Genomic DNA, 23,602 nt, shown 5'->3' on the forward strand with positions numbered 1-23,602 from the left:
CTGCAGGGAGGTGTCAAGAGGTCAGAGAGGGGCTTTAGCTGAATGTTCTCCGCTGTCTTCAGAGAAGCAGTGTGTGACACAGAGCCACTCCTTCACTCTCACACCCACTCCACAGACCCCACAGAGCCACTCCCCCACTCTCACACCCACAGACCCCACAGACCCACTGCCCCACTCTCACTGACCCCGTCCCACAGAGCCTCTCCCCCACTCTCTCATCCACAGACCCCACAGACCCACAGAGCCAGTGCACGCAGGTCTCTCTTGCATGTTTATTAGGCACGACTGGAGCGCTGTGCGCAGGCGGCTGTGACTCGGACAGACTCGGACCAGGGCAGGCTGGTCACTCTACAGCTCCGACACCAGGTACTGGGACATCGGCTGCAGGAGGCCACGCCCGCCGCCCTCCAACAGCCAGCACTCCTCTGAGGCCTTGACCCGGGAGCCATAGTCCACTGTGGAAATCCTGGGGGAACACAGGCAGAAACCATCACCATGGAAACAGAATACAGGGCTCCGCGGCAGGTCACCGTGGAAACAAAACACAGGGTACCACCACACATCACCAAGGCAGCAACAAGTATATATGCTAACCGTCCAGGATAAAGGTGTCCGTCGAACAAATAAATGCATCTATTCAATTTTTTTTAATTTAATACAAAATGACCAAGGCCTTTAAATAAAAAAAAAGTCTCGATGCCTTGTGAAGTTTAAAGTATATCAATTCAGGTTCTAGTTATGTCTCAGTTCCAGTTTCAACATCCTGGATCTGAGATTTCAAATCCAGAAAGAGTGAGGAAGGTGTCTTACCTCTGAGCGTTCAGACTAACTCCTTTGATGTTGATGCTGATGCTGGCTGTGGTCGGTGATGTGGTTGTTTCTGTGTAAGAGACACTGGCACCGAACTCGCCTGCAGAGTGAGGGACAGTGGACAGAGTGGTCACTGGACAGACGTCCCCCACCTGGCTCTCCGCACCCTGTCAGTTAAACTGTGGGCTCCCAGCTCTCCAGAAAAGCTGCAGACACACCATGCCTCCAGAACCAGACAGCAGCACCACGAGGTTGGAAACACACCAGACCATCACTGGAGTTAACATCAGCACATTTCTCACTGATCCAAGGCAGGTCAGACCTCAGTTAGAAAACCTTCATGAACATGGGCACAGCGTGCAAACTCCACACAGAAGGATCCCAGGAACTCCAACCCGGGACGTAAGAGCCACGAGGTCCTCTGACCGCCAACAGCACACCATGATGTAGTCTTTGTCTAGGTACGGCCTTAGTCTCAACGTGACTGAATGATTCCACTGCAGTTGAATTGAATTCATTCAGCTCCTATGTTCTGTCTTCACTCTCTTCTTGCCTCTGTCTTTTGTGTGTTGTATGATATAAACACCAGTGCATTACGCTTCTTGTCGTGAGGGACCTGACGATGCTGCCCGTGTACAGACCAGCCCTCGGCCCTGCCAGGGCGGCGATCAGAGCTCGTGCCCACGGGGGTCCGCTGTGATGATCCGCTCACCTGTCAGACCGCTGGCCTGGCTGCCGAAAGCGTGGTCTTTGATCTTCAGCCACAGGAAGTCTTTGTGTCGAACCCGGTGTCGCAGGACCTCCAGGACGGTGCTGCCCAAGGTCACTTCAAGCACGGTGTCCACCACGGCCAGGGAGACACTGAGACGGACAGCAGCAGTAAGAAGGACAGGGACGTGTGTGGTCCTCCAGGGTCCCTGAGTTCTGCAGACCCCACGCGTCGCCCCCCCACGCGTCGCCCCCCCACGCGTCGCCCCCCCCACGCGTCGCCCCCCACTCCCATCGTTACAGCACCTGGCCGCCAGGGAAATCCCTTCGTGCCCTCGCTGTGCCCGGGGGCTGGCCGGGTCTCTCGCCTCGGCCTGCCGGACACACGGGCAGCGGGCTCTCGGCCATCAGCCGCCTACCTGCCCGACGTGTAGTTGGCAGCGGGCCAGGACCACCAGCGGGCAATCAAGGTGTGGTTGTTGGTCAGGGAGACGCTGGATGGGGTGGCCACGATGTGGAACTCCTCGTTGTACCAAATCCCGAGCTTCTGGAAAGCCCGGACTCTTCTACTCATTACCTCCCCCCTGACGACGATGCCTGAAACAGAGGAGAGGAGAGGAGAGGCCCGCAGATCCAGCTCGGTCCTGAGGACACCTCTGGGAGAGCTGGGCCTGCTGACATCCCAACTTCCTGTCCCCCCATCTGCACCCTAAACCCTCTCAACGGCATCGTCATTCACAGCCCCGCACCGTAAATCCGTTCACTGACACGGCTTACACGTGTAAGCGTGATCTAATTGGTCCAATTATCTTCTCAATTGGGGCTGTCTGTGTGAGGCTGCCTTTCATGTCCCGCAGGACTGTGGCTCTCCGGTGCTATGGGCTTTAGTCCCTATAAAAGAGGTTCCCATCTTGCTCATTTCATTGCTCCTGGTTAATGATCCCAGAGCCAAATTAATGCCAGGAGTGAATCTTAACCTCCATGTGTACCCTCCATTCCTCAGCTGTCGAGCCTGAAGTTGCCCCCTGAGTCGACTTGGTCCATCATTTCAGGATTTCGAATGGCTGAATCAAAGACTGATAAGATCCACTCAATCCGTGAGAGTGTGGGCACTCTCCCCACAGACAGAATGTGCCTGTCTGCTCTCCTCTGCCCTGCCCTGTCTCCCACATGCAACCTCATCTTGAAAACACTGAGTGTGCTAACAAAGGCAGACAGATCAAGACGTTCCACTGCTGGACTGTGAGACTGTCTTACCTGCAGTCAGTGGACTGACTGAGAAGGACAGATGGAAATGATCAATGGACTTATTGAAAAGATCCTGGATAGGAAGACTGTCCTACCTGCACTTGGGTCTTCAAGCAGCTTCACAATCTGTCCACCTGAGACAGGAATCTCGAAGCAGATTGGGAGATGATTTCCCGGAGCTGGAATTATAATTCTTGGAGTTGTTCGATCTAAGGAACATAGAGATGGAAAGTTCATCTTAGAGACAGCAACTTTGCCAAATAACCAGGCATACTGATGAGCAGCTGAACATTAACTAATATAACAAGCTGTGAAATGAGCCAGCTGTTACCCCTGCCTGATGAACAAACACCTGTCACAGCCTTTACACACCTATCTCAGGTACACACACACACCTGTTCACAACCTTTACACACCTGTCTCAGGTACACACACACCTGTCACAACCTTTACACACCTGTCTCAGGTACACACACACCTGTCACAACCTTTACACACCTGTCTCAGGTACACACACACACCTGTTCACAACCTTTACACACCTGTCTCAGGTACACACACACCTGTCACAACCTTTACACACCTGTCTCAGGTACACACACACCTGTCACAACCTTTACACACCTGTCTCAGGTACACACACACACCTGTTCACAACCTTTACACACCTGTCTCAGGTACACACACACACCTGTTCACAACCTTTACACACCTGTCTCAGGTACACACACACCTGTCACAACCTTTACACACCTGTCTCAGGTACACACACTCCTCTCACAGCCTTTACACACCTGTCTCAGGTACACACACCTGTCACGGTTTACAGTGACTCAGGAGGACTGAACAATTACCTAGCCCTGGTCTCCTTGTGGGGATTGCTACATGCACAAAATCAGTCACTAGAAAAAAACACACAAGAAAGCTGTCAGAGACCTTGACATCAATCCAAATCATGTCGCTCATATGACACCCCAGTCACTGTCACAGAGACAGCAGCTCTCCTGAGATGTGGCCTCTTAAGAGGTCAGAGGTCACCTAGCCCAGCAGAGAAACGACGCAGGAAAGGAGACAGGATCTGAAAACTCTGGGGTTGATGGGATAGGTATTGAACCACACGGGAGCATGAGGGTATAAAGAGAACTACAGGTGACAGCATTGCTTCAATATTGCTTAACCTGCCTACCTTTCTGTCTGTCAAATGTGCTTTAAATTCATTTCTAAATTACTTTAGAAATACCCTCACTGCCGACTTGATCAACCTGTAAACACTAAGTCAGGAGAGAACTGGCACAGATCCACACAGATACACTCCCAGCTCACTCACTGCCTGTCAAGTCACAAGGTTATATACAACCTTGTGTGTATATAAGGAAGAACAGCTCTGTTCACATGAAGACCACCTGATGCTGGATGCTGGGAAGGGGAACAGCTGAGCTCAGACCTTTCTGGCCATCCATGCTAAGTATGAGCCAGCCCTCCGGGGGAAGGAGATACTCCCAGACATCCTGGAGTCCCGAAAGGCGCTGCTCTGCCAAAGCAGACTGGTGAAGAAGGGCTTCAAGCGGAATGACCTGCTGCTGCTTTCTTCTTCATCATCACCTTCTTCAGCGTGGGGAGAGCTCGAGCTCATCAGCACGGGGCTGCTGTCAGCCAGTCCAGAGGGTGCAGACTTCCTCCCTTTCCTTGAGCAGGTGTCCCGTTTCCTTCTGTGGTAATGGGACTGGTCCTTGGATCCTCTGGCTACAAGCAGCTTTTCTGGCAGGGAAGACGCCTCAGACGTTGCTCACAAGTGTGAGATGTCGAAGAGCCTTGGCCTCATCTGTCTGCTGCCTGTTCTTGCTTCATCGACGTTGGCTGTGGTTGGGCTTGACTGGAGGAACTTCCTTCTGTGCGGATGGAACATGCTGGACAGAAAGCCATGCGCTTGTGATCAATGTGTTCACTTTTGACAAACCAGTCCCGGTGTAAAATCCAGGTGCCAGACATTGGTGATATTTGTTTTGGGATCTTCCCAGTGGTGAGGACACGCCTCTTCTGTTCTCACTTGGGCTTTTCCCATAATGCATTATTAAAAACACCCCTTTTGTAATGCCACCTTCCGCTGGCATTTCCAGCCCCTCCCTCACCAACAGCCCCACTCCAGAGACTCGAATCTTTCCCAGCTCTGGCACTGAAGTCTCTCTGTAGGAGAAGCTTGTCCTCCGTTGGGGTTCCACCAGGAAGTTGGCCGAGGTTGACAGCGAACACTTCCCAGCTTCATGGTCTGAATCAGGTGTAGTGGCAGGCGTGTGGGTTCCCTGCATATCTGAAAGGAAGAGTCTGGAAGCTCTGCAAGATTCCCAGATTCCGGCAGGGAACTTGGGAGTGGGAAGTTCTTCTCGAGGGCAGATCCACCTCCAGAAATCTGACATTCCTCCTGGTAACTCTTTCGGGAGAAAGCCTGTCCTGCTCCATGCTCCTTGTGTTGCACAGGACAGTAACGTTGGCGCTCCTGACCCCGTCTGCACAGCCTGGGAGGGTCCTGATGTTCCCCACTCTTTCATGATTTGCGGCTCACATGACGTTAATCCAGCCAGACACTGCGGCCAGGTGGGTGAGGCAGATGAAGGAGAGGTGAGCAGGACCCTAGCAGTCGTACTCTGGACCTCAGTGTAATGTCTGATCTGCTGAACAGGTACACCAGCAGGGACACACACACTGCACACTGCACACTGTCCACTGACATGCCCACACAAGCTGCTTTAATAAAAGAAAATCTCTTACTTACCATCATCATATTCTAAACCTGTTTAAGAATGGAGAAAGAATACATTTAAACAGAGAGGTTTGCAGAAAAGGCCAAACAATAGCACTGTAATACTATTGTACATAACATCAGAAAAGTCTGCGCCTGAGATCAGTGCCCCCTGTACCCCCTCCCGAAATGCCACCCCTGGACTCGGCGCTCATGTGACACCCCCAGCTCTGCACATGCTCAGAGCAGGCCGGCCCGGGAGGAGGGGCACATGTAAAGAGACCATAACAACCTGAAGTGCAACCCCCCTGTACAGACCTGCAGCAGGTGAGTAAGGGGAAACACTGAGTGAGACACTGAGTGGGATTTAGCTGGGACACTGCAGTGCAATACGCCTGCTGCTGCCAACAGTTCTATGGAATCTTGAATGTCCCCTGGAGGACTCCTGTCCCAGCCCTGCTGGCTGAGCTGCTGCTACAGGGTTACACAGAGCACTTTAAGAGTAAAGAAGAGCATTGCTTACCCATGTGTCTGTAATCAAAACCGAGACCTGGAGGAGAGGGAAAGTGGGCAGGGTGTTGAGTGCCGCTTGGCCAGGGACCTGTGCCATCAGCTCAGTCCCTTACCGAGAGGGTGGCTGTGCTGCTGCACTGAGTTTTTTCGAAAGCAGGGTGACTCTGAGCGTGATGGCAGACCCCCCTGATCGTAAGGGTTCCCAGCGCGCAGGGGCACCTGCAGCACCTCGGCCAATATTAACGGAGGTGAAGACTCTGACTGTTGGTTCACACTCCTCAGTGAACCAGACCCCCACCAACCCACAGCCCTCTACCCCTCAATGGCACCTAAGCCAGCTGACACACACAGCACCCCAAAATATCAAGCATACGGGTGGGTGAAGGCACCCAAAACTCCATGGCCTTGTGCTCGTACCCCTGCTCCCCCCTGGGGAGACCAGCTTACAGGGAACGTCCCAAGGGAAGGCACTACAGGTTAAACTGAAAACCACCGAAGCCTAGAATTATAACCCAGAAGTGGGCCGCTGACAATTCTTTAACACTGAAGCAGAGCCGCAGGCTGGGTGTCCCGGCCCCTGTGAGGGTGGTTTCACACTCTGCCAGATAGGAGGTTTCCAGAGGTGCTTTTGTTCTGGGCATCGCCAGGACCGGCCAGGGGCACACAATGTCTGTCGCCCTCCAGACCTCCTGTTCCTGCACTGTACTCCACTGGTCTCCTCTGGAGTGTGCGGCTGATGAAGGCGCAGAGGCACCAGAGGCCAGGAGGGGAGATGGACTTACTGGTGTCAGCAGAGAGACCTATTCTTTCGGAGCCTGTCAGTGAGAAAAGGAGATTACTTCTGCAGCTGTGTGGTGTGCTCTGTGTCACACAGGAGCAGAACAGACTCCTGGAGAGACTTGTAACAGTGGAGTCAAAGAAACATGCATCACAGATTGACCTTGTGACCTGGTCAGGACTCTAATGGGTGAACCCTGGACATCTTTGAAAAGGCTCATGAACCATGAAGCATGAAAAACTATGACCCAGTTTTTCCATCTCAAACACAGACAGGACAGGAGGCAGAGTGGCAGTACATCTCAGCAGATAAAACAATATCTTTACAATGTTCTGCACATGAGGGTCAAATGCCAGTCCAGGATCAAATATCACCCCCAGATAACTCATGTTGGCCTGAAAACAGTCAGTTTTCTCGGTTTTAGGTTCAGTGTGGCCATGGATCTGAGTGCCATCCACACAGAATTGAGCACACATATGGTGAAAACATATAATCCCCAGATAATAGAGTGCCCAGTACTGAGCCCTGTGGAACACCAGACATAACCAACCCAACTCAGAACTAATCCACCAGGAGAAATTAACAGTGGGGTCAAGAAAGTGGATCACAGAAGAGACAAAGAGAGACACCTACCTCCTCGAAACCTGAACCCTGTTGGTGAGAAAAGGGGATTACTTCTGTGTGCAGCTGTGTTGTGTTGTGTGCTCTGTCTCACACAGGAGCAGAACAGACTCCTGGAGAGATTCTTAAGAGTCAAAGAAATGTGCATCACCAAAATGTTGGGGAGATACAAAGACCTATTTGTACAATTCTGGCCCCTGACGGTGAGAAAAGACAATAACTTCTCTGTGCAGCAGTGCTCTGTGTCCTCCGCTGTGGGCTCTGTGGTGTACTGAGGGGATCGTGTACTGGGTTTGTACTACAGTCGCCCCCTTGATAGCTCTCCAGGGGGCGCTGCCAGCTCTTTGTAAGGAAGAAGTGAGGACTCGTGTTTATACAGCAATGCCCATGTGGAGCCCAGCTCCCACACTGCAGGAGGGCTGCGTCTCCCAGACCAGTTGTACACCAACCCTCCTCTGGGCTTGTTTTACTGAAGAGAGGAGCTGAAGACACACAGGGGCAGGTTCTTGACTGTGGAGAAAATGTATCAGGTAAGGAGGGAAAATAGACTTACCAGGCCGAGAGATGGATTTTGAAGGGGATCCTGTAGATTAGAGAAGGTGGTTAAAGCCAAAAGAGTTGTCTGTGCAGCTCTTTTGTGTGCTCTGTGTCCTCCTCTGAGTCATTGCAGCCCAGAGCAAGTGAGTGCACTGGGGTCTGATCAGTGTGTGCACCACATTTGTACTCACCCCCTTGATATGATACTAAGACAAATATAATCAACTTCATTTCGCAGTTTAAAAAGCAATCATCACAAAGTTCTTTTGACACAGACAAAAAGCTTATAGCACAAGCTACTATGCAGAGCCTTGAACACAAGCAGCTTTTTAAAATCATGTTGACTTCTGCTGGGAAGCCAGTGGGGGGACTCCAGGACAGGAGTGATGTGATGACTTGACCTTGTGACCTGGTCAGGACTCTAGTGGGTGAACCCTGGACATCTCTGAAAAGGCTCATGAACCATGAAGCATGAAAAACCCATGAACCAGTTTTTCCATCTCAAACACAGACAGGACAGGAGGCAGAGTGGCAGTACTTCTCAGCAGATAAAACAATATCTTTACGATGTTCTGCACATGAGGGTCAAATGCCAGTTCAGGATCAAATATCACCTCCAGATTACTCATGTTGGCCTGAAAACAGTCAGTACCGTCATCCAACAACAGCCATGGGATCTTACCATCAGTTATGTCAAACTAATAGCATAACCCTCAGTCTTTACACAATTAAATGCAAACTATTTGAAATTCAGGAAAAAAGTGCAGACAGAGAGTACTGAAAGAGCTATCTCGGTTTTAGGTTCAGTGTGGCCATGGATCTGAGTGCCGTCCACACAGAACTGGGCACACATATGGTGAAAACATATAATCCCCAGATAAAAGAGTGCCCCGTACTGAGCCCTGTGGAACATCAGACATAACCAACCCAACTCAGAACTAATCCACCAGGAGAAATTAACAGTGGAGTCAAAGAAAAGTGAATCACAGAAATATACATACGTTGTTTAGTGCGGTCAACTGTCGTCCTACCTGTTGGTGAGAAAAGGGGATTACTTCTCTGTGTAGCTGTGTTGTGTTGTGTGCTCTGTGTCACACAGGAGAAGAACAGACTGCTGGAGAGATTTTTAAGCGGAGTCAAAGAAAAGTGTATCACCGAAATGTTGGGGAGATACACATACCTTTTTGTACAATTTTGGCCCCTGACGGTGAGAAAAGACAATAACTTCTCTGTGCAGCAGTGCTCTGTGTCCTCCGCTGTGGGCTCTGTGGTGTACTGAGGGGATCGGTGTACTGGGTTTGTATTACAGTCGCCCCCTTGATAGCTCTCCAGGGGGCGCTGCCAGCTCTTTGTAAGGAAGAAGTGAGGACTCGTGTTTATACAGCAATGCCCGTGTGGAGCCCAGCTTCCACACTGCAGGAGGGCTGTGTCTCCCAGACCAGTTTATCTGAACTCCATTCGTTCAAAAGCACTGGCGGAGCCTGACAGCGTGAGGGGAGTTCTGGTAGGCTTGATCTTCCAGCCAGAAGAGTTAACGCCAAGCACTAGAATATTAAGGACACTCTCCCTTTATATTCGTCAACTCATCCCATGAATTGGTCTGAACTAGTGGCTTGAGGTCTATAGTTGGATTGTTGCTTTGTCCTGCTGTCACACACACCATGTGCATCATGGTGGGACCAGAGCTTTCCAAATGAAGTCATGGAAGTTGAAAACGATTGGATACAGAGACACGTTCCAATGGTAGGAGATACTATATTAAAGCTTACCTGAGAGAAGCGTAATAATAAGGTATGTGATAATAACTGTTATCTCTCAGAACGTACTAACAGTCTTATACTCACCAGCTGGGGCTGCATGACAAATCATCAGATCAATCAAAGTCACTGACAGTCCCAGACCGTAAATGAATCAGTACATTTCAAAATAAACAGCTCATTAACAAACATCCTTATACTCACTAGGTTGATCTGCATCCAGGAGCAGAAGAACAAGAAAATCATTGTCAGTCCCAGATTTTAGATGAATCAGTACATTTCAAAATAAATATCTCTATTCATTGTAGGTTTCATTTCACACCTCTCTTCACCTGTCCTGACTGGCCTCTCTGTCTGTCCCCTGCTCCCGCCCCCTGCTCCTCCTCTCTCCAGCTCTTGTTCTCTCACTACATCACCTCTGCTGACTGCCCTGTCTTTCTCACACCCGAAGAAGGCTCCATGGCCGAGACGCTGTGTTTTCTTTCTTCTCTTCTCAGCATGGAATAAACCTATTACTTGTTCCATTTCAAAATAGACAGCTTATTAACAAACATCCTCATACTCACCAAAGCCTGCATGATAATCCAGGAGGAGAAGAACAAGAAAATCATTGTCAGTCCCAGATTTTAAATAAATCAGTACATTTCAAAATAGAGATAGCTTATTAACATCCTCATACTCACTATATTTGCCTGCATGATAGGAGCAGAAGAACAAGAAAATCATTTCAGTCCCAGATTTTAAATAAATCAGTACATTTCAAAATAGAGATAGCTTATTAACAAACATCCTCATACTCACCAGATTTGCCTGCATGATAGGAGCAGAAGAACAAGAAAATAATTTCAGTCCCAGATTTTAAATAAATCAGTAAATTTCAAAATAGAGATAGCTTATTAACAAACATCCCTCATACTCACTATATTTGCCTGCATGATAGGAGCAGAAGAACAAGAAAATCATTTCAGTCCCAGATTTTAAATAAATCAGTACATTTCAAAATAGAGATAGCTTATTAACAAACATCCTTATACTCACCAGGTAGGCCTGCATGATAGGAGCAGAAGAACAAGAAAATCATTTCAATCCCAGATTTTAAATAAATCAGTACATTTCAAAATAGAGATAGCTTATTAACAAACATCCTCATACTCACCAAGTAGGCCTGCATGATAATCCAGGAGCAGAAGAATAAGAAAATCATTGTCAGTCCCAGATTTTAAACAAATAATAAATTCATAAATAAATCAAATACATTTAAAAATGAATAATACATATTTACAAACAGGGCTCATGAGCCCTGGGCCCGCATAATAAATCCAGGGGTCAAAAGAAAGGAGTAAGGAGTCAGTTGGAGTCATCCAGGTGGATGCTGCACATTGGTGGTGGTGGAGGGGAGTCCCCATTACCTGTAAAGCGCTTTGAGTGGAGTGTCCAGAAAAGCGCTATATAAGTGTAAGCAATTATTAGTTCCAGATCTCAAATAGATAAATTCATCAAAATAATCTGCTTTGCTCTACCCATCCTTGTCTTATCTGCTTCATCGGGGAGCTGGAGCCTATCCCAGCTAGCAATGGATGCAAGGCAGGATAATCCCATCACAGGGCACACACGGACACAGACAAACACCAGGGCTCATTTTTCCAGAGGCCAATTAACAAACAGCAAGTCTTTGGTCTGTGGGAGGGAACCCACACGAACACAGGGAGAACGTGCAGACTCCACACAGACAGCAGTCCAGGAATAGACCTGCGAGGCACAACCGACCACTGTGCTACTGTTCCGCCCTACACAGACATGTTCGTCAATCAAGTCAATACTGGTTGACAGATAATTATTTCTCACCAGGAATGACAGCCTGACCTGTAAAATAAATAACGAGGTTAAAAAACAATCAGTCCTATACTTCAATACATAAAATACACACAGATACATTTGCCGATGAAGTTAATTACAACAAAATCTTTTACTCACCTGACAGATGATGGACTTCATGAAGTAAGAACAAAAAAATGTTACCTCCAAATTTCAAACAGAAAAATACATAAATATATTATATTAAATAGCTTTTACTCACCGATAGGATCTGGACATTCAAAAGTTTGGAGAAAAGAGACAAAAAAAAAAGAAATAATTATCGTTTTTTTTTTAAATAAGCCTTGACAAGTCAGTCTTGCACCTACCAGGCTGCCCAGTAAAAAATTCAAAATAAGGTCCTTTTAGGATCACCTAGTCACTAGACTAGCACTCGAGCAGGGGAGTCTACCAGCCTCCTCTCTCTGCTTCTGTTCTTCCAAAACAAATAAACGGAAATCTTAAATCCATCTTAATGAGCAAAATTTAAAATTTCCCTGTCTCTCTCTACCTCTCCTCTCTCTCCCTCTCTCCTCTCTGCAGAAACAAAATGTGCAACAACAGGGATGGAGAAGCAAAATGATGATGAACAGGAGAGCGTGTTTCGTGTTTGTGTGAGAAGACGTAACATGATTGACACCACTATTTCTCATGAAACATCACGGCCACAGAGATGTTGTGTGTGCAGGGCAGGGGTGATTAGGAGAGCCTGTCTTCCTTACGATTTTGGGTGTGGTATCTTCTGGTGCCTACAAGGAAAAGAAAAGGGAAAGACTTTATTTTCTGTCTGTCTTGTGTTCCCATCTAGGCTCACATGACCTCTCACAGCAGAGTGCGCCTTTAGTGTTTAAGCAGCACCGTGTCTCTGACCCTGTACAGAGATGCAGGCTTCTGTATAAACCTGAAGAATGTCTTATTGCAGTTCCTAACACCTTTAACTCCAAAGCCTGCTGTGATCGCACTGTCTTGCCTCATGCCTGAATGAATTAGACTTGTTGAATGTTTTACAAAGCGTTTGCAATTAAGCTGTTCTGTTCATTCTGCTGGAGGCTGTTGTCCTGTCCAAAAGCACAGAAACACGTCGCTCCTTCACACGCAGACGGGACTGCGGGCTGCTGTGTTTCACATTGGCAGACGTGTTTCAGTGGAGGTAAACACACAGCCCGTGTGAGATCTAACTGGAGGCTCACTCTCCTGCAGGCTGGAGGCTGAGTTTCATGGGCAGGGCTAAGGAAGGAGCAGTTCAGCTCTTATTCTGTGCTGCTTCAGCTTCCTCACCAGGAGGAGAGACTCCCAGTGCTCCCTGCTGGAGTCGCTGTGGACAAGGCACTGGGCTGATGATGAACCCATCCGCTCTCTTGGCCTGTCAGCACCATGTGTGCACGGGCCAGGAGGTCACCAGAATCGGACCGGGGCGCTGGGGTGGCGTACCATGCCTGCGGTTCTGAGCCTGCTCTTCGCTGGGTTTCTCTGCCACCTGGGGGACAGAGCTCTGGCCCTCCTCCGGTCTGGTGACCACCATGGAGGTCAGCGGGGTCACAAAGTTGTACTGCAGGGAGAGGTTCTGGGCGCACTGCCTGATTTCTGGCTTGTCGCTGTCGCTGGCCAGTACCCTGCGTGCGACACAGGGAAGACCCGCTCAGACAACTACCCCGAGGTCCAACCGGAGCCACAGATCAGCAATCAGCAGAGCGCCGCCCTGGTGGCGTGGCCTGTAAACAGCCATGTGGTTTTTTCCTGTGTCGCAAGTGTGTCAGGACTGGTCAGTGTGTCAGGACTGGACTGGTCAGTGTGTGTCAGGACTGGTCAGTGTGTGAGGACTGGACTGGTCAGTGTGTGGGGTCTGGACTGGTCAGTGTGTCAGGACAGGTCAGTGCATGGGTTCAGGACTGGTCAGTGTGTGGGGACTGGACTGGTTGGTGTGTCAGGACTGGTCAGTGTGTGGGGTCTGGACTGGTCGGTGTGTCAGGACTGGTCAGTGTGTGTCAGGACTGCTCAGTGTGTGGGGTCTGGACTGGTCAGTGTGTGGGGTCTGGACTGGTCAGTGTGTGGGGACTGGACTGGTCAGTGTGGATGTGACTGCAGTGCACGAATCCCTCACTCTTGCTCCAGAAGCTGCTGTACGGTCAGGTAGGCCCAGAGCCTCTCGATGTACTCCCCGTAGATATACTCCGCCTTCGGGAAGTCCTTCCCCACCCCTTCCCCTGCCACAGGGATCTGCGCCTGGTACGTCACAATGCTGTCTTTCTGTGGACAGGCGAACGCAGGACATGTGACATCGCGACACCGGCTGGACTTCCTCCGTCTCTCACCTCCAGAGCCACTGTGCTGGGCAAACCAGGGCGATTCGCTACCACACAGGAGCAAGAGTGTCGTTACTTTGATGGTTCAGGGCTCTGCTGGGGTAAAAATACGTATCCCTGGGCAACTTTCTAAATTCCGGAAAAGAATCAAAGGGTTTTACACGTCAAGTCGTGGGTTGACAAAATTTTCACCTCACAGGCAGTTTTCCAGGGATTAATTGCGTGGGATGTGGGAAGCCAAGCAGGAGGAGAATGTGTGAGCTGGAATGTGGGTGTTTCTTTGCAGTCGCGCTGACACGGCGGGACAGGCCAGCGGGCCGGGCGGCACACGGACTCACGGACTGGGCCTTGACCTCCGCAGTCAGGACCTCCAGGCTGTTGTCGGAGATGCGCCCGGCGACCACGATCTCGGAGCCGTTGTAGAACTTGTCGAAGGTGCTCTGGGTGACGTTGGCCGCGTCGCCGTGCGCGTACAGCATCTCCACGTTCACCAGCAGGGGCGTGGCCACCTCCTCGTAGAAGCCCTGCCAGACACGCAGCGCACGGCCTGAGAAACCCCCGTCCCGCCTCCCAGTCCTCCCCGGAACGCCACGGGAGGAAGCTGGGAAACCCACAGGCAAGGGAAAATGTCAGAGCTGTCGCACGACCGTGTCTCGCACAGAGCACTGCAGGCCCAGTCCACTGAGCTCAAAGAACAGCCAGCGAGTCTCTTCCTGGTCCTCCAGGCTCGGCGCACACTGACAGATCGAAGGAAGTGAATCTCTTTGGTCTGCACAGAGATCACGAGCGTGGGCTTGGGTCTGCAGTGAACCGTGGACGAAGAGGGACCGCTGCCTGGGGTGCTAGAGGAGACCTTCTTGCTCTGTGTTTTTGCTAGATTTAGGAACTGGGTTTCTCTGGTCTTGAGCAGTTGGCGGGGAGGTACCTGGAGCTGCAGGTCGGAGTCAGAGTCCTCGTAGATCCTGCGCGCCACGCCCCCGTTCTCCAGAGCCATCTTCTCCAGGAACTTGAGGTTGACGTCGAAGCCGAAGCCCAGGCAGTACAGAGTGTATCTCTTCTGGATGGCTTCCTTCACGTTCGCCTGGATAGCGCCCAGGTTGGTAACACCTAGGAAGGGAGAAATCCGGGGCCTTGCACCTTACTGTGGCCCAGTTGATCCGTCATACCTGCAGGGCGCTCAGATCCATGGTCTATACCGAGCAGCTCCGAGCAGGGTGAAAGATCGCACGTGTGTGTGCGTGTGTAGGCGCCTCAGAGAAATGAAAACCTACTACTATCCCAACCATCTTCTGCTATCCACATTCCTGCAGTTTCCCTCACGGGATCAATAAAGGATCTATCTACTAGGAGCACCCAGGACAGAAAACAGGAACCAGCCAGGATGTCTGAGACCGAGAGAACTGCAAGATAAGCCTGTCTTTTGCAGTTCCGTTGAGCCCGAGAGGGGTACCTGTGGTGGGATCCCCGTCCGTGAGCAGGATGATGATGGAGGTGCTGCCCTCTGGGACTGTCTTCTCTTCCTTGGCCTTGTTCAGCATGGCCACCCCCTTCTCCAGGGCTGCATTGATGTCTGTAGCTGGAGCAGCAGAGACACAGAGCTCTTACAGCACAGACCCACGCCTCACCTGGCCTCTGTTTGAAGACGGGGGACTGTGAGAGCAGAGCAGGTGAACTGCTGCGAGACACAAGGGGCTGACCGTGGCGCAGAGGGAGGCAGGAGGAAGGCCAGGGCGGCGCAGAGGGAGGCAGGCTGAACAGCAGGCAGAGGAGCACGGACAGCTCCGGGCCTCCAGGCGGGGGGCGCCTGCGCTTCTGGATACAGAGGCCACAGCGTGACAGAGGCAGGTCAGAAGAAGAGAAAACCAGCAGCATGAGCGCAGAGGCTGGACAGGAGCTGTGGAGAGGAGCTGAATCTTCTCAGTCTTGGAGAAAGCAAAGAGGAGCCTTGATTCAGGTTTTAACAAGGGAGGGCGACCCTGGGGAGCACAGGGATGATCTGGGAACTCGAGGAGAGGGATTTTCCCGAATAAGCTGGAGAACGGACCTCAGATACACGCGGAAGAGATGCCCCACCCACCTCCCGCAGGCGGAGACGACAGGACCTCACTCCGAGCCCTGGACAATGAGCCGGGGGAGGAGGGGTACCCCAGCCCCCAGATCGCGCGCGGGGTGACGGTCAGGCTCGGCTCTCACCCCCGCGGTCGGTGATCTGGCGGACGAACCCCCGCGCCTCCTCCAGCATGCCGCCGCTCGCCCGCACCAGCGAGTCCTTCCAGGGCGTGACCTCGCTGTCGAACGTGATCAGCCCGAAGTGGTCGTCCTCGTGGACGTCGGCCAGGATCTTCAGCAAGGCCTCCCGGGTCTGCGGGGGGCGGGGGGCAGAGATCAGAGGTCATTCTGTGAATCATCGACACGCTCGGAAAAACCAGAGCGGAGAGAGAGAGAGAGCGCAGTTCTTCATTAACCCGAGTGACGCACACCTGCCCACGGCCCCAAGGAGACAGATCCTGGGACCTTGGAGCCAGGAACAGCCAGCTCACAGGGCAGCGAGGGGAACAAGGCTCTCTCTGGGATATCACAAAGCAGATATCCTCTGCGTCTAGGTGACTGGACATCCCTGTCTCCCTATCAGTCAACTGTCTGTCTGTGTAGGCCTGGAACTGGGGTACAGTGTGTCTGCGGAACACTGGAACTGGGGTACAGTGTGTCCGCGGAACACTGGAACTGGGGTACAGTGTGTCTGTGGAACACTGGAACTGGGGTACATACCTGCACGATTTTCCTGCCCGACATGGAGCCACTGCGGTCGATGACAAAGACCACATTCTTGGGGATGCGCTCGATGTTAGCAGGGGAGAAGTAATGGACAAAATACCCATTTTGCACCTGGAGGGACACAGGAAAAGAGGAAGAGGCAAGAGAGGGTACCCCGTTTTTGTGCTGAACCCCAACACCACCAGCCTGGCCCCTGGTCCTGCCGAGTGTGTGGAGGAGCCTGTACCTGCCTCCTGCGGTCACTAGGGGCCGGACTGGGGTCCCTCCCACTCTGGGCCCCAATCCGAGCCTGAGTGTGGACACCTCCCTGCCCCTGTCCTGGGACGCTGGCTGCAGTCTAAAATGACCTCTGTTATTAATCACCCCTTAATTTAGCTGTACTTGTCAATGTGGGGCTTCTTTTAATTCAGCTCTGTTACAAGAGGCTACAGGCCTGGTGCCGCCTACTCTTTGAATCTGGGGGACACGTCAGGCAGCGCCGAGGGCAGGAACCGCGGGGTCTTGGGGAAAAGTCGCATATGAAAAGAGAAGCAAGGGAACAAGCGATCGGCTGTGCGCTCGGGGCCGGTGCGCGAGATTGGCGGAGAGCGCGGGCGGGGGGTCGGACCTGCAGCACGCCCTGCGGCAGCTCCCGGTTGACGTCGTACTTGATGACCAGGTCGCCGTCCAGCCCGCTGCCCGCGCAGTCGGCGCACTGCTGCTGCTCGACGGTCGGCGCGAACTCCACATGGGCCACCTGGGCGCGGGGGCAGAGAGAGCGGCAGCGTCAGTGCGCCCCCTGCTGGCGGGAGGCCTGCGGTGAGCGGGGGGAGGGGGGGATATAGAACTGGGGTCTCCTGGTGTCGGGGCGACCGCGGAGAGGCTGGTACCGTGCCCTCGGACTCGCTGATCTGCAGGAGGTCGGGCTGCGCGCCGGAGGTCAGGCTGCCCTGCGCTTCCACCGAGCGGATCCCCTGGGGCTCGTAGATCCTCACGTCGATCTGGGGAGACAGCAGCGTCAGAGCAGGGCTCCCTTGCTTGCCCGCTTCTCCTTGATTCAAGAAAAACTAGAGGACTGGGGGTGGGCGGGCCTTCTCCTAATTAATGCGCCCCAGCTCACAGCTCACAGGTGCTGCTGTGCGGGGATTTGATTGGACCTGCGAGGAGAAGGATGGATCCGATTGGCTCCAACTTCTGTCAGTCTTAAAGGATTCGGGGCAGTGTTCCGCCCACTATGACAAATGAAGGAAGGTGATTGGATCTACCCCTTGTCTTTAAAAGTAACATACTAATAACCTGTGTCAACTGATACCTGTTCTACATGCAATCGCACATGTCCCTCTGTATCCCAGATCTTCACACAATAAGCTACACACGCAGTCAAACTAAGAAAACAGCATTATTTGTGTCCAAACTGATGATCATTTATATTCCTCACAAATTCAGTGAAACGTGTATCTCCAGGCAGTGTGCCCCTGGACGCTGGGCAGCTGTGTGACCCCTGACCCAGCCTGTGGACATGGGGCAGCTGTGCCCAGCGAATCCTCCTGCGCACCTTGAAGTTGCTGACGACTTGCTTGGGCCGGGCCTTGATCATCAGCTCGTACTTCCCCAGGCGCCTCTTCAGCAGCTCCTCGTAGGTCAGCTCGAAGGTCACCTTGCTCAAGGGTGCCACGTTCACCGACGTCTTGAACTCCTCCAGAGTGCGCCCCACCGTGCTGAGGCGAACGGGGGCAGGGCAGGACAGTCAGCCACTCACATGCAATCACATGCAAGATTAACTACCCCTGATCCCCACTGCTCGTGAGATTAACTACCCCTGATCCCCACTGCTCGGGAGATTAACTACCCCTGATCCCCACTTCTCGGGAGATTAACTACCCCTGATCCCCACTGCACACGAGATTGACTACCCCTGATCCCCACTGCCCGCAAGATTAACTACCCCTGATCCCCACTGCCCGCGAGATTAACTACCCCTGATCCCCACTGCTCGCGAGATTAACTACCCCTGATCCCCACTGCCCGCGAGATTAACTACCCCTGATCCCCACTGCTCGCGAGATTAACTACCCCTGATCCCCACTGCTCGTGAGATTAACTACCCCTGATCCCTACTGCCCGCGAGATTAACTACCCCTGATCTCTACTGCCCCTGTGATTAACTACCCCCGATGTCAGCTGCCCCTGTGATTCAGCACCCCAGGGTGGGCGTGAGGACAGAGGGGTGTCTCCCCAGCGGCAGGACGGCGGCTCACCCCACCAGCCCCGCGCTCTCCCCGCGGGACACGGCCTCGGAGTACTGCTGGCGCGCCGCCTCCTTCTCCTTCACCACGCCCACGTAGGTCCGGCCCTGGACAGTCCTGCAACACACCACAGCCCGCGCGCTCAGCCCGGCCCGGCCCAGCCCGCGGCACCAGCACCGGACTCCCAGGCTGGGCTCCAGGGGGCCGTGTGTGTGCGTGTGCGTGTGTCTCTTCTGCGCAGCTGGGGTCCTGATAGCACAGCCCCCCTGCAAGACAGACTGCACTCTGCTGGGTGACTCAGCTCACTGCAGACCAGCCCCAGTGCTCAGGATCTGGGGCACAAACCGGGGATCACCCCACAGTCTGAGGGGCTCACCCCACTCCTCTTGTCTTTAGAGAAGTTAAGTACAGCTGCAGCGCAGTTTGGTCGTCTGGTCTGACCTCCTGCTCTGGAGAGGGCCAGCTCTCCGCTGGTGTTGCTCTCGTGAGGCAGAGTGACGAGATCACAGTCAGCGCTGTGACATCACGGGCGCCCTTTCAGAGCTCTTACAAGGGCCATCAGGGGCCCGGGGTCTCTGTGTCTGCGGGAACAGCCTGTCCATACGGATTCCATACTGGCTATTCTGGACTGGAAGGGTCAGTGAGTGTACAGTCCACCTGCCTGGACAGGAAGGGTCAGTGAGTGTACAGTCCACCTGCCTGGACAGGAAGGGTCAGTGAGTGTACAGTCAACCAGCTTGGCTATTCTGGACTGGAAGGGTCAGTGTGCCCAGAAGGAGAGGGAGGAGACAGGAGAGACTGAGGGTGAGGATGAAGAAGAGGCACCCACATGCTGAAGTTGCTGATGAAGGCGGTCTTGGGCAGCTCCACCTGGAAGGCGATCTCCTGGGAGCGGTCAGCGCGGTTGGCCACGCGGCTGGTGATGACCGTGCGCGCATAGCGGCTGGCCACGCGGGACTCGATCAGGAAGCTGTAGATGTCGATGTCACTCCTGCTGCCCTGGGGGGGTCGGAGGGTCAACAGACAGGCCCAATGAGAGGGCTGAGAGCAGGGGGGGGGGGGCGCAGGCCCGCCCCCAGAACCCGCGGACAGCATCAAACCAGACTGGCCCGACCGAGGGACCCGCTCTGGACCCACATACCTGCTGGTTACCGTTCCTCCTGAGCACACAAGTGAATAAAGAAATAATCCGCCCCTGAACAGGCCCTGCGGCAGGTGCAATTAGAACCGTTTCATTGTTTTCAGGCTGGAAACACAGGGCTGCCTTTCAACGATCACGCCCCTGGAGCAACTCCAGCTCTCCGACACCAGAGGAGAAAATAAAACCCACACGTCCCACCCAAGCGCCTTGCTGGCTCGGCTTGGCGTCTACGTGTCTCAGAGCTCAGCTGTGGGGACCCCTAGGACCAGGAGCCCCCGTTCTGGAGCTTTCAGAACAGCGAACACAAGCCCACCCCCCCCCAGGACGAGGAGTGCCCCCCAAACCCCCTCGGCTCCGAACCCCGTAACTCCAGCCCCCCTCTCTGTGGAACCGGAGGCGCCAGCAGGAAGAGCGCCCCCGGCCCTCTCGCCCCAGCCCCCTACCTGGCCAGCGTCCGTGCCCGGGTCTGGGTCTGGGTCCGCCCGGGCCAGCAGGGCCGGCAGCAGGAGCAGCAACGCGCAGCAGAGAGCAGGCATGGCGACAAGTGCCTGGCGCCCCGCGGCCTGGGGTTTTCTAGCGGACGACCAGCCCACTGTTTGCAGTACAGGGGGTCTGTCAATCATTGATCATCTTTCCCGACCGGCTCGAGGGCCTGCACAGGGACACACAGAACCCCGAGGCTTCGGGAAGGTGGAAGCGTCTGAGAAGCCGGGGGGGGAGTTTAAAGGGGGCAACGGTTTTACTCACCGGATGGCCTTGGAATATTTTGGGTTTTGGCCTTGATGGTGTTTTGCATTTACAAAGTTTTCATTTCTCATCCCTCCCACCCTCTACTCCCCCCCCTCTCTGCCCGTGTCCCCCCCCCTCTCTCCTCCTCCCCCCAGACCCTCAGGAGTGACGCAGCTCAGCGAGGGTCAGTATAAACACGACGGGGGCCCCACTACCACGCTGCAGAGGTGCAGTCTGTAACCACAGTGATCCGGACCAGGGATTTCACCCCGAGTCACACAGCATGCTCAGAAACACGCTTCTAGCTCTTGTCGAGAGGTGCACGTTTCTCTCACCAGCTTCTTTCCCAACACAGTGCACAACCACAGATCTACCTTTACACTAGTTTCTGCGGAATGATTTACTCTTCCAGCTCCCAGCCACATCATGAGCAGTGGTATTTGGAAATGAACGAACATTCAGACAGTGGGGCCTGCTGGAGCCTATGAGGAGTGTGGGAAATCGTGTTTCCTGTTGCACAATTGGGAAGACCTGCTCCCTGTTCCATGGGGCTGTGGGTGCGTGGGGTTCCATGGGGCTGTGGGGTTCAAACAACAGTTTCAGAGCTGCATAATCTGCACCGCACCGCCATCTTCGTTCTGTGCCGAGCAACATCCTGCCCTCAGTTCACCAAGTGGCTACAGCAGGCTGCTAGCGTTGCCATTACATTCCGTTACCTGCACCTAGGAAGAAAAACAACAACAAATTGCTAATCTTTACCCCAACGCAGTCGAAGGTTCAGTGTTATGAAACGCACCCCGAGGTCGATGCCCTCCTGTTCGAAACGCGTACCCAGCAGAGACCTTGGGCACAGAGCGCTGAGGCTGCAGGGTGCACGTTTACCTCCTGGCTGCGATCTCAGGGCACGGCCCCGGAGCTCCGTCTGCAGTGAGCCTGGCACGGGGACAGGCTGCTGCCTTGCTGGCAGTTCCCACCCAACAGCAGCGAATGCCCTCCTGCCTCCCGCCTCCCCGATTCAAGCGGGACCGATCTCGCCGTGGCGCCCAGCCTACGGTGCTCCTGGCAGGGAGGGCGCTGGGCTTCACAGGGACTCCAGTACACCCCGTCAGGGGGACTGGACTACCCCAGTGCTCCAGTGCCCTTGCTGTACTGTACGGACACAAGGCCAGGAGAGAGCGTGAAGCACAGATCAGGACTTCCAGGACTGCGGAGCAGGCCCCCACTGCTTCACACGGAGACCGCTCCCCTATCGGAGCCAGGAACGCAAGCAGGAGGCAGACATTAAACACCTGTCACCTCCTCTTCGTGCCTGGGGTCTCCTTGATTTTGGGCTCCTTCCCCAGGACAGTCTCCATGCCTCATTTTGGAGGTGCGCTGTGGACAGGAGAGGCTCTGCCCTCATAAGGAACAATGTGCATTAAATCTCATCATCAGCAGTGATTTGCCAGTAATCACTAATGTACAATAGTACGTGTTTTTCTTTTACTCTTGTGCATTTTTTCATTTGGCCTGCACTGATTCAGGTGTAAGGGGATGAGTACCTTAAACAAAGGTGCTGGTTTCTGCATAATAAATACTTCAAGGCTAAGTTGACAGTTATTTCTCAAGGTCTATCCAAGGGCTCATGTTCATGCTCTTCTATCATGCTGTGAGCCTCTATAAAGTAGTTACCTACCCCTCAGGTCAGACTGTGGCCCTGCAGTGCAAGCTAGAGGGTCATGCATAATAATACCTCGAGCCTCTCCTGTTCTCAGCTGTCACGCACAGATTTGCCTGCTTGGAAAACTATACTGACAGATAGATAATGCACCGACAATCCAGTCTGCGAGTCTGACACGCTAATGTGCGGCCACGCTTGCTCTAGCCCCCTGCTGCAACATCATCGAGCAAAGCTCCTCGAGGTGCATCTCGCTGTAAAACACACTGCAAAACACACTACAACAAAGTAACCTTTAAACCTCAAGCCTGACTATTTAGGACCGAGAACAGGAAGTGTTCCTTTAGACAAAGGGAGGCTGGAGTCTGGAACAAGCAGCCCGGTTCTTGAAGCTGACATCATCGGATCATTAAAGGAAAGGTTGGAGGAGACCCTCAGATGAAAGAGCTGTGGGTAACTTGGTGAACAAGATGGCCGAATAGCTAATGACCTGACTGCAAAAACACATGCGCCAGGAGCAGCACCAGGTACTGGCCAACACATGCGTAAAACCCAGGAACCTTGGGACAGGAAGCAAAACTGACACACTGCTCTGTTACTTTTCATCACGTGTCCTTAAAACCTAAGCACATCGCCCATTTAAGATGGTGTGCAGAGTTCAGGAACCACAGGGCAGAAGCCTCCTGCGCAGTGCCACTCGACTGCCGTCCTCATTCCTCATCTGGGTGGATGATTCAACAGTTTCATTTACGTGACTCGCAGACTGGCAGCCCTGAAGACCCACAGCAGGATGGAAAGGACTGGAGGGTCTGGAATGCAAGCGTGATGAAGCCAAGAGAGTCTGGCTCCTTTTTCGAGGCCTATGACATCTGTTGGGCACCTGCGCGGGATTAAGCTTCGAAATTTAACTGAACATCAGAAACTGACATTTCTTTCTAAAGCCTGGTCATCCCGATGACCTCAAAGACACACCGGACTGAAGGTTACCATCTGAGTGGGAGGGTGCAGAATTTATGTTGGGGATTTTGGGATTTCTCAGGGTTTGTCCAGGAACTAAGGCTGAAGTAGTTCAGCTCACACACACACACAGAGCGCATAAAAGTCTCTCCAGCACCACAAGCTCGAGACCCGCAACAAGGGGTTCAGCTGCAAAAATAAACATCACCTGCTCTGCTAGACACCAGCCTCTCCCATCAGAATCCATCATCA

General features: G+C 53.0%; 2 protein-coding genes across 2 annotated transcripts; both read right to left on the reverse strand.

The window, feature by feature from the left end:
• Nucleotides 1–258: 258 nt before the first annotated feature.
• LOC138238463 (inter-alpha-trypsin inhibitor heavy chain H1-like) lies at nucleotides 259–9,932 on the reverse strand. Its single transcript, XM_069189637.1, has 13 exons — nucleotides 9,914–9,932; nucleotides 8,954–8,983; nucleotides 7,969–7,998; nucleotides 7,428–7,445; nucleotides 6,799–6,831; nucleotides 6,027–6,053; nucleotides 5,537–5,554; nucleotides 3,621–3,668; nucleotides 2,862–2,975; nucleotides 1,938–2,115; nucleotides 1,523–1,671; nucleotides 811–910; nucleotides 259–466 (listed from the first exon to the last, which is right to left on the reverse strand). Exons 6-13 carry the CDS (start codon nucleotides 6,028–6,030, stop codon nucleotides 349–351), a joined length of 729 nt encoding a protein of 242 aa, XP_069045738.1. The 5' UTR covers nucleotides 6,031–6,053; nucleotides 6,799–6,831; nucleotides 7,428–7,445; nucleotides 7,969–7,998; nucleotides 8,954–8,983; nucleotides 9,914–9,932; the 3' UTR covers nucleotides 259–348.
• A 933-nt stretch (nucleotides 9,933–10,865) lies between these two features.
• LOC102689181 (inter-alpha-trypsin inhibitor heavy chain H4-like) lies at nucleotides 10,866–20,573 on the reverse strand. The gene is made up of 15 exons (XM_069189636.1): nucleotides 20,451–20,573; nucleotides 19,696–19,865; nucleotides 18,879–18,983; nucleotides 18,176–18,338; nucleotides 17,511–17,621; nucleotides 17,249–17,377; nucleotides 16,636–16,752; nucleotides 16,060–16,228; nucleotides 15,317–15,442; nucleotides 14,792–14,973; nucleotides 14,205–14,390; nucleotides 13,665–13,810; nucleotides 12,995–13,176; nucleotides 12,286–12,312; nucleotides 10,866–11,795 (listed from the first exon to the last, which is right to left on the reverse strand). The coding sequence occupies exons 1-15, from the start codon at nucleotides 20,541–20,543 to the stop codon at nucleotides 11,779–11,781; spliced, it is 1,923 nt and encodes a 640-aa protein (XP_069045737.1). The 5' UTR covers nucleotides 20,544–20,573; the 3' UTR covers nucleotides 10,866–11,778.
• Nucleotides 20,574–23,602: the final 3,029 nt, after the last annotated feature.

Source organism: Lepisosteus oculatus, chromosome 4 (assembly GCF_040954835.1).
Source record: "Lepisosteus oculatus isolate fLepOcu1 chromosome 4, fLepOcu1.hap2, whole genome shotgun sequence".
Lineage (NCBI taxonomy): Eukaryota > Metazoa > Chordata > Actinopteri > Semionotiformes > Lepisosteidae > Lepisosteus > Lepisosteus oculatus.

Bases quoted from the DNA above. Each gene is read 5' to 3' on its own strand.
- LOC138238463 (XM_069189637.1), bottom strand. The intron at 2,116-2,861 runs GTAGGACAGTCT...CCTCTGTTTCAG, and splicing joins GCTTGAAGACCCAAGTGCAG to GCATCGTCGTCAGGGGGGAG. The intron at 1,672-1,937 runs GTAGGCGGCTGA...TGTCCGTCTCAG, and splicing joins GCCAACTACACGTCGGGCAG to TGTCTCCCTGGCCGTGGTGG.
- LOC102689181 (XM_069189636.1), bottom strand. From the start codon at position 20,543: ATGCCTGCTCTCTGCTGCGCGTTGCTGCTCCTGCTGCCGGCCCTGCTG. The intron at 13,811-14,204 runs GTGAGTCCGTGT...GCCTGTCCACAG, and splicing joins CGGAGGTCAAGGCCCAGTCC to AAAGACAGCATTGTGACGTA. The intron at 13,177-13,664 runs GTGAGGGATTCG...TGTCGCACGCAG, and splicing joins CAGCAGCTTCTGGAGCAAGA to GGTACTGGCCAGCGACAGCG.